Below are 10,130 nucleotides of genomic sequence, written 5' to 3'. Positions count from 1 at the left end.
TAACCCTAACTCTAACCCTTACCATATCAGCTAGATAGTTACCAGGGTACGTTCCGGCAGTACCCTGGGGGACATAGACCCTATCAGCGAAAGTGGGCATGGTCACATGCTTATGCTAAGCACACAGATTTGTAGCACACTACAGAGATTCAAGGCACCACGTGAACGAACGCGGTGCGAAACGCACTACAGCCGTTTAGAACACACGTGCGCTTTGTGTTACTATGACAACAATTGATCATCTGATGCATGGCGGCGGTGAGGCACCACCGGATACCGGCGCAAAATGCACACGCGTGTTAAACTAAACCAAACCGCATTATTCATTTATAAAGCGCGCCGCCGCCGCCGCCGCCGCCACCGCGAGTGTAAAGTATTGAATCGGTCTGCATTCATGGAGCGCATGATCAATGTGTGATCGCCGGCATCTAAACAGACACGCGCACGATGCCAGCACACAATAGCTGCAGGTGCTACTACAATGCAGCGCATGCGCAAACCAACGCCGTACGAAGCCACCTGCTTCGAAACTACCGTAAGCACGCTTTGTTACTCATCGATTCAATAGTTGACTTTGCCTTTATTACCTCCGCCAGGGGCTTGGCGGGGGTTATGTTTTCACCGGCGTGTGTTTGAGTGTTGGTTTGTGTGTTTGTGGGTTTGTAAACATGCACGTTTCAGTTCACTTCCGCTAGGTGCGCTGGCTGGAGACTTACAAACACGCAACCACAGGCTAAGGGGCAACCACAGTCCTCCCACACCTGCACGCTCGCACTAATCCGGATCCAATTAATTAATTAATTAATTGATTAATTTTCCACTTAATTAATTAATTAATAAAAAATTTCACATTGAGAGAATTCAGCTGCCTTGGCGGAGGTCTGTGCTCTCCGAGTGCTCTAGTTAGATTCTGGAATCACGTCTGCTGACGACGTGCACGGTGTGACACGTAAACAATAGCAAAATAATAAAAAAAAAACATGAAAAAACAATGAAAAAACAGAAATGACAAGACTGCTGTAGGGGAAGAAACGCGAATCTCGCGCGCTCGACTCACGTGTTGGGGTGACCTTGTCTTTCCGCGGACAGCCTGACAGACTGCGGTGGTGGGAGTAGAGACCAGTGATGTGGCCAGTACCGTCGCATTCCGGCGTCGGACATTTGCTCTCTGAAACCAGTAAAAGACAAACATATTCCACTTGCTCTCTGAAACCAGTAAAAGACAAACATATTCCACTTGCTCTCTGAAACCAGTATAGTGTGAGTGAGTGAGTGGGTGGTAGTGTGAGTGAGTGAGTGGGTGGTAGTGTGAGTGAGTGGGTGGTAGTATAGTAGGTGGTAGTGGGTAGTGCGAGTGAGTGGGTGGGTGGTAGTGTGAGTGAGTGAGTGGGTGGTAGTGTGAGTGGGTGGTAGTGGGTGGTAGGTGTGAGTGGGGTGGGTGGGGGGCTCACCTGCTTGGCAGTGTTCTCGAGGGTCGTGATCTCGGTGCGCAGCTTGATCATCTGCGATTCCAGCGTGCTGTTGTTCTTCTGCAGCTCTCTGATCTCTTGCTCCAGCAGCTGTATATCCTCATCACTCTCTATGTCCGCTGCAAACCAACAGAGACTAGATGGAGAACTAACTAGATGGAGAACTAACTAGACATATAACTAACTAGATGGATAACTAACTAGATGGAGAACTAACTAGACATATAACTAACTAGATGGATAACTAACTAGATATTGCAGAGGTATTGCCAATCAATTAGCAGTGTAAAGGTTGACGATGTCTGTATTATGACGATGTCTACGACTATTTATGCCTACTACGACCAATGGATAAATTCATCAGAGCCTGCCCACTGGCATGGCCACTGGTTCAGCATTACGTGATGCTTGAGTGTTGCTAGAACACGGGCGTTGAAGGAGGGTGCCGTTACGTAGCAGCACTAGTCACTTCGAACGCTTCAAAGTCCAAATCTTCCACAGAAAGATTCCACAGTCATACTTCCGTGCTAGACATGGCCTTATTTCCCTAACCCTAACCCTAATCCGAACCCTAACCCTGACCCTAACCCTAACCCTAACACAAGTGCAGCCACATCACGTGACCCTCCTTCGACGGCCGTGCTCTAGCAACACCCGTGAAGCCTGAGCCATCTCGGATCAAACACGTGCGAGAATGCATCTCCCTTAATTCGGTTTACAGTAACAGCAAGGAAAGGCACCAGGGGACTGACTACTAGTAACACATTTATCCCTCCAAGACCACGTTTAACTGATGGCATTGTAGAAATTCATTATTCGTAACAGCATGAGCCTATATCTCCTCCTCTATGCAGAGTAATATGGCAGCATAAAATTTCGCCGACAACGGCAGTACGAGTCCACTGTACTACATCCCTGTGAAGCACTCATAATCTGAGCGGAGTGCAATTTACGGCCACTCGAGCACGCACACGCGAACAATCCATCAACACCGCCGCGGTGCATGGGAATTTCCATCACTAACCATCTAGCCAATTTTAATTTTTACATTACAATGAGTGAAACCTTCCACAAGTTACGCTAACGTGTACGGACATCAAATCGAGGGCTCGAGAGTGTTATCTAAATTAGGAAGATAGGAATCCAACCAGAATTTCACCACACGTACGCACGCACGCATGCGCGCACGCACGCACACATGCCCACACCTACGTACATGCAAGCAAGGATGCTTGAACGTACGTACCCATGCACACGTGGGCACGCGCACTCTCACGCACGCACGAACACACGTACGCACGCGCGCGCACGCATGCACGCACGCACGCACGCACGCACACGCACACACACACACACACACACACACACACACATACATACCCTGGCCGTTCTCCAGCTTCTGATGCAGAGCGTTCAGCTCCTCAGTTGTCAGCTTAGCTTTCTTCATCGCGTGCGTCGCGCGCGGACAGCCCGACAGACTGCGGTGAGTCAGGAAGCTGCCGTTGGCGTGACCGGACCCATCGCAGCCCGGCGTCGGACACCTGCGAGAGACAACAATGCGCGCGCCGCCATTAGCATCGCGACGGTGAGCGAATGCGCGATAAACATAATAATGTAATAACGTGATCAGATAAATTATGATCTAATGACATCACGAGTAACAGGATGACACCAGAAAAAGACAAACATATTCCACTTGCTCTCTGAAACCAGCAAAAAACAAACATATTCCACTTGCTCTCTGAAACCAGTGAAAGTCAAACATATTCCACTTGCTCTCTGAAACCAGTAAAAGACAAACATATTCCACTTGCTCTCTGAAACCAGTAAAAGACAAACATATTCCACTTGCTCTCTGAAACCAGTAAAAGACAAACATATCAGTAAAAGACAAACATATTCCACTTGCTCTCTGAAACCAGTAAAAGACAAACATATTCCACTTGCTCTCTGAAACCAGTAAAAAGACAAACACATTCGTGCACACGTTGGCCTTCCATGCACACACTAAATGCGACGTGAGACGACGGTAGTAGTCGCGTTTCTACAGATACGCAATGACATCATTTCGCAACGTGCCTCCGAGCACGAATCCATGATATATCCACGATCCACCTAATTATTCCCTACAAACCAGCTTCCGGAATGCATAATAAGTAAACAGTTGCAGCAGTCAGCACGTCAGCAGCAGAGCCAGAGAAAGCCTCGCTAGCAATAATGAAGAGCACAACAATGAGGGGAAGCCATGAATGAAGCAGGGACGAGGCACCGCTGGCGACGGCTGCACAAAAGAAGAACGATATCGCGTTGACACTCGATATGATGACAACGATAACCTCGATGACACTGGCACATGATGTGACAACGGATGTTATCGCTTTCCACACATGAAAAAACCGTGCTAACGATAATATCCAGCAAAGAGAATGACCAACCAAACGAAACCCTGACAGGGGCAGAGTGGTGTCCAAGAATATGTCCCTGCTTTATAAATTCCATTGCTTGGAGAACAAATATGCAGTATAATTTCTCATTTGAATTGATTTTTGTCTTATCCATCACTTCCTCTCCGTGACTTCCCCGCTGCTCCCACCTTCTCTTCCTCCCCCCACCTTCCCTGCTGTCGCTATCCTACCGTATCTTTTCTATCACCCCCACGCTATCCTGGCTGCTCATCTGCCTGTCTTGTCTTATCCTCATCCGTGCCTTCCGCCCCTGCTCTCCACCGATCCATCTCCCTTGTCCCAACTCCCGCCTCATCCGGCGATCCGCTCCCACCATCCATCTCCTGCCCACCTGCCTCATACGCCGCTCCAAACACTCCTCTCCTGCCCTGCCTCATCCGCGCTCCCCACCTCTCCTCGTCCGCTGCCGCCTGCCTCATCCGCCCGCTCCCACCTCCTCTTCTCCCTGCCTCCTCCGCCGCTCCCGCACTTGCCTCTTCCTACTCCCTGGTCCTCCCCCAGCGCTACCCATCTCCTCTTTCTCCCCTGCCTCCTGCCGTCCGCTCCCACTTCCCTCTTGCCTCCCTTACTCTCCCCCGCGGCTCTGCCACCTCTCATTCCTCCCCCTGCCCTCCCCCCGCCCGCTCCCAAACCTCCTGCTCGCTTCTGCCACTGGCCTCCCCGCCGCTCCCACCCTCCTCTTCTCCCCTGCCATCCCCCGCCCGCTCCCAACCGTCCTCTCCTCTCCACTGCCCCCGCCGCTCCACCTCCTCATTCCTCCCCGCGCCTCCTTCCGAACACTTCCGACCTCCTCTTCGCTGCTCCTGCCTCCCCCGCGCTGCCCACCTCCTCTTCCTCCCCCGCCTCTTCCGCCACTACCCGACCTCCTCTTCCTCTCGCTCTGCCTCCCCCGCCGGCTACCCACTCCTGCTTCCTCTCCTGCTTCTCTCGCACCCTGTCCTGCCCCTGCGCAAGCTTCTTACCGCCAGCTAATCGGCTTCATCTGCCTCGAAGCTACCGCAGGCAATCGGCTTCGCGGCGTGAAGGCGGCGGCGCCGCGGATCACGATTACGTCGGGCGACCCGGGTGGCGGCGCGCCGCAGCGTCGGGCAAGCGAGTGGCGCCCTCTGTGGCGGGTGAGGGTGCGCCGACCATTCTGGCTCGTGATGACGGGCCTGCCTTCGAGACCTTCCGCTAGTCTCCCGACTGGTGACGCGGACGTCACATCTTGTTTAGCGCGAGTCGGCCGACCTGACGACTAACAAATAGCGCCCGTTACTCGACGATGACAAATACGCCGTTACGCGACAACGACATGCCGATACTGTGCTGAATATAAAGTATACATTCATATATATACATATAATTGTAATATAACATATATATATATATATATGTTATATATATAAATATAATTATAATAATTAATATTATTAATATAATTTATATATATTATATAGATATAGCATAATATAATATACGCCCGTTACTGCCGTGGAGTAACTCAGACTTAGATTTAGAGTACTCAGACTTAGATTTTAGAAGTACTTTGACATAGGATTATAGAGTACTGTATACTTCGAGAGAGACAGAGAGCGAAGGCCGAAAGAGATTTACAAAACAGAGAGAGCAGAGAGGCGAGCGAGCGAGCGAGAGAGAGAGAAGAGACGAGAGAGAGAGAGAGAGAGAGAGAGAAGAGAGAGAGAGACCAAGCGAGAGACGAGAGAGAGAGGAGAGAGAGACAGACAAGTGGCATAAAAAAGAAAGAAGACAGCGTGACAGAGAGGGGGAGAGAGAGAGAGACAGACAGACAGAGTGTGGCAAAAAGAAAGTGACAGCGTGAGAAGAGAGAGAGAGAGAGAGAGAGAGAGAGAGAGGGAGGGAGAGGAGGGAGGGAGGGAGGGAGGGAGAAGAGAGAGAGAGTAGAGAGAGAGAGAGAGAGAGAGAGGAAAGGGAGAGAGGAGAGAACACAAACACCATCACTGCCACAAACACAGCATCACCAACGCGGCCTGCTCTCACAACCTTCTTGAGGAGGGAGGAGGAGGGAGGGAGTGAGGGAGGGAGGAGGGAGGGAGGGAAGGGAGAGAGGGAGGGGGGAGGAGGGAGAGAGAGAGGAGGAGAGAGAGAGAGGAGATGAGAGAGAGGGAGAGAGAGAGAAAAGAAGACAGCGAAAGAGACAGAGAGAGAGAGAGAGACACTCCCACACACACCTGCCACATACACACACATCTCTCACCTTTTTGTCGTTCTCCTTGTTCGTGTCACGCTCGCTACTGCTGCGTGCGCCAAACGTCGATTGTATCGACGCGCACTGCTCCTCGATTCGTAGCAGCGTCTCTAGCGTCGCCGCCGACGACGCATCCGCGCCAAACTCCACCCGCTTCTCTCCCTCCTCCTCCTCCTTCCGCGCTGCTGCTGGCGCCTCCTGGCTGCCCTCGCTCGAAATACCCGAGTCGCTCTCCTTCCCCTGACTGCCGCACTCGGGCGCGCCGCCCGCACCGCCGGCGCCCTCTGCCTCCTCCTCCGTCGCGCGCGGCACCGGCACGGCGGCCATCTTGCTCGCGTCGACCTCAAAGAAGATGGCTTCGCGTCGCCGCGGCGCGCGCGGGGCCTCGCCGTCGCCGTCGCCCGCGCCGCCATCTTGCGCGAACAGGTTCTCGATGTCGTCGGCCGACCTGCCGGTGTCGCCATGGTCCGTCGTCGTCGGTGGCGGTGGCGGGGTCGCGGCGGGGTCGTCGAGACCGACGGAGAGGAAGCGGAGCGCGGCCTCCGTCTCACGGAACGACCGCTTCTCCTCGTCCACCTCGCTCTCCTCGGACTCCGTGTGCCGGTCCGCCAGCCGCATCCTCAGCGCCGCCGCCGCCTCGAGTGGCGCCCCCTCGCTGCGCATAGTTTTCACGGGAGAACCTAGCTGCGTGCGGCACGCGTCGGCAGTTCCGGAATCTTCCCGTCTGTCGGATTGTGTGCGGCTTGCCTTGGCGATTCCGGAATCTTCCCGTTCGTTGAGCTGCACGCGGCACGCGTCAGCGATTCCGGAATCTTCCCGCCTTTCTGATTGCGCACGGCATGCGTCGATGGTTTGGGAGTCGTCCCGTCTATCGGACTGCTTGTCGTAACGTTTTTCTGCGGGCGCGGTGGACACGCGACAAGTCACTGCCACGGGAGAATTTGATCCTCCCGTGTCGACCTCCTCCTCCTCCTCCTCCTCCTTCGCCCTCTTCTCCTGTTGAGCAGATTCCTCTTGACTAGAATGATCAGCGCTCGCGAACAGTTTCGAACGCGCTCTTTGGTTTGCGGAAACGCCCTCAGCCACCTGCGCGGTTGCTATGTCGGCAGCCTCAGGGGTCGTTGTCGTGACAACGCTCGTCGCCGCGGGATCCATCGCCACGGCGTCGTCGGCGACTGTTGCTAGGGACGACGCCAGCACCTCTGTGACGCAATTTAGCAGCTTTGCATCCTTTGTGGCACTGCCTCGCTCCTCCAGAGTGTGCGTGACCTTTGTGACTTCTCGGGCAATGGTGTCCACTTTGGCAAGGCTTCCCTCTTCAGGCAGAAGAACGGGAGCTGAGGTGCGACAGCTGGTGACCTCTGGGACAATAGTAGCCGCAGTTATACAGCTTGTGGTGACTTCAGGCACGACGGGGGGCGAAGTAGGACAACTGGTGATCGCTGGGACAACGTTGGCTGAATGAGGATAGCTTCTTTCCTCTGGAGCACTATCAGAGAGCTCTGGGACAACAGTCGTTGAAAGGACTGCGCCTGGAATACTTTTAGTAAGGTTGGTTATGACCGTGTCGGAGCCACTGACAGATGGGTTGTTTTTGGTTACATCAGTGCTATCAGAAGAGTTTGCTATTACTGTGCGAGAATAATTGAAAGGATGGCTTATTACTGTGTCAGGAGCAGTATCAGAAGGTTTGGTTTTTATTGCATCAGCGCTAACAGATGGGCTGGTTTTGACTGTGTCAGCAGTAAACAAATAGTTGGCTTTAAGCGCATCGTCACTAACAGAAGGGTCAGTTTTGACTATGTCATCACTAACAGGTTTTTTTATCACTGTCTTATCGCAACTAGAACGGTCGGTAGTTATGACAGCGTCAGCACCAGGAGAAGGGTCGGTTATTCGTGTGTCAGCACTACCAGAAGGGTTGGTTTTCACTGTGTCAGCACCCACAGAAAGCTTAGTTAGCACTGTCTGTCGAAGAATGCTCTTCGCGGAGTACGTTATGACTGTGGTAGTCGCGTTCCCCGCAGGTTTCGGAGCGACACCACCGGAAGCATTCACGCACGTCTCCGCAGCGTGTCCGGACGAATGCGGCGCGTCGCACGCGCTCGCACGCGCTCGTACCCTCAGCTGTCTACTCCCCTTCGCCTCCTCCGCGTTCATGCTCTCCGGATCGGGGAACCTCGGGGAAGCAGCGGCGGCAGTCTCTCTCACGCTCGCCGGCGCGACGACCAAGAGCTTCCCCATGGCGGCGTTACCCGCTGCGTTCCTCGCCCGCGCAGCCGTGCCCACGAAGCCCTTCAGGTTTGGCACCATGCCAGCGTACTCCCTCATGCCCGACACCTTGCTGCCAGGCTCTCGCAGGCCGAGCACCATGACAGTGGGGCCCAAGGAAACGCTCGCCGGCTGCGTCGTCGTCGCCACGGCGACATCTGCGCGACTCCTCGCGCCCGGCGTGATGTCAGCTGGCTTATTGGCGGCTGGCATCTTGTCAGCAGGCTCTGCCTTGCCAGATTTCATGCTAGCGTACTCCCGCTTGCCAGACATCATGCCAACAAGCTTCCTCTTGCCAGACACGACCACGCCAGCGCGGTCCCTCTTGCCAATCACCACGCCGACATACTCCTTTTTGCCAGATGCATTGCCAGCATGCTGCTGCTTGCCAGCCACCATGCCTGCTGACTCCTTTTTGCCAGATCGACGGTGAGCGAATGCGCGATAAACATAATAATGTAATAACGTGATCAGATAAATTATGATCTAATGACATCACGAGTAACAGGATGACAACAATGCGCGCGCCGCCATTGGCACGGCGATAGCGAGCTAATACGCATCGGGAATACGCGATAAACGTAAAATATTAACTAATCTAATAACATCAGGAATAACACAATTAGGCCAAAACAAAATATATGTGTGGTTACCGTTGCATGCGGAAAAAAAATAGGGTAGGTAGGTAGGGAAAACATTTCATTTTCTTGAAATATTTTATTTACGAACCATTAACGAAGGATGTGCGTTGTGCCTTTTGAAGCAGGAACTGTCCAATTCATTTTAAATTTTAAATTTTAAATTTTAAATTTTAATTTTTACTTTAAAGAAAATTTACAATAAAATGTTTACGATCCCTGGGAATAAATAGGGTCGGTCGGGAAACCGTAACCACACCTATATTTTGTTTTGGCCTTAGCAGAATTGTAGGTGGTTTCGTTGACAGGCAATGATCCTTGTTAAAATGTCAAATCAATGTTCCAATGGTTGATATTCTTGTTTATTACCTCGTTGCTGCTCTCTATTCCCCTCAGAATTTTACACTAATTCCCTTCAGTTTTTTACACTGTGCCACGCTAGACCGTGAGGATGCCGGCATATAGACGCGCCAAACTCTTCGACCGCCTCAACAATTCCGTTAATTTTGCGAGCGGACGGAAACACGAGGGAATTCGCCATCACCTGCGTGATTCTGCTGCTGCTGCTGCTGCTGCTGCTGCTGCAACGATCGACAGACAAGTCGTTAATTGCACACGCCGCACGCAACCTTACACACCTGCGCCGGGGACGATCGCACGCGAGCGAGAGCAAAACACACACAGGCAGGTATGTAACGACTTACGTCAGTCCATCCACCTTGACGATCTTGCCATCGATGTTGATCTCCGTCTTCAGTCGCATGCTATTGCGTGCGCCCAGCGGACAGCCGGACGCGCTGGAAAGATGCAAGCGCACGCAAAATGTGAATCGAGCAACTCCGACAATTCCCGATGTCAGTGGTTCTTAACCTTTTTTGGGTCATGACCCCTCTGGTGAAAGCTACGGACCCCTCCCCAGAAAAATGCACATAAGCACATAAACACAAAATTTTGCATACAATGGGGGTTCACAGACCCCCTGAAGCCCATCCAAGGACCCCAAAGGGGGTCCATGGACCACAAGTTATGAACCCCTGCCCCATGTTATATTACCTTAATATAACTTACCTTACCTTAC

At 52.6% G+C, this 10,130-nt stretch overlaps 2 protein-coding genes across 2 annotated transcripts in view; both read right to left on the bottom strand.

The window, feature by feature from the left end:
- Positions 1 to 6,486: 6,486 nt before the first annotated feature.
- LOC106805052 (cell wall protein PRY3-like) lies at positions 6,487 to 8,813 on the bottom strand. The gene is made up of 2 exons (XM_014806525.1): positions 6,592 to 8,813; positions 6,487 to 6,556 (listed from the first exon to the last, which is right to left on the bottom strand). The coding sequence occupies exons 1-2, from the start codon at positions 8,811 to 8,813 to the stop codon at positions 6,487 to 6,489; spliced, it is 2,292 nt and encodes a 763-aa protein (XP_014662011.1).
- A 939-nt stretch (positions 8,814 to 9,752) lies between these two features.
- The window catches only part of LOC106805051, a 25,160-nt gene continuing 24,782 nt past the window's right edge, over positions 9,753 to 10,130 (bottom strand). Inside the window, exons 5-6 of the mRNA XM_014806524.1 lie at positions 10,121 to 10,125; positions 9,753 to 9,849 (exon numbers count right to left, since the gene is read on the bottom strand). Of these exons, the coding sequence (XP_014662010.1) occupies positions 9,753 to 9,849; positions 10,121 to 10,125 (102 nt within the window). The remainder of the gene's footprint in view (positions 9,850 to 10,120; positions 10,126 to 10,130) is intronic.

Source organism: Priapulus caudatus, unplaced genomic scaffold, assembly GCF_000485595.1.
Source record: "Priapulus caudatus unplaced genomic scaffold, Priapulus_caudatus-5.0.1 Scaffold98, whole genome shotgun sequence".
Taxonomy (NCBI): Eukaryota; Metazoa; Priapulida; class Priapulimorpha; order Priapulimorphida; family Priapulidae; genus Priapulus; species Priapulus caudatus.
This window is presented reverse-complemented; position numbering and strand designations above follow the sequence as displayed.

Coding starts and splice junctions, on each gene's coding strand:
- LOC106805052 (XM_014806525.1), bottom strand. CDS start 8,813: ATGGTGGCTGGCAAGCAGCAGCATGCTGGCAATGCATCTGGCAAAAAG. Junction 6,557..6,591: donor GACCATGGCGACACCGGCAG/GTCGGCCGACGA, acceptor TGTTCGCGCAAG/ATGGCGGCGCGGGCGACGGC.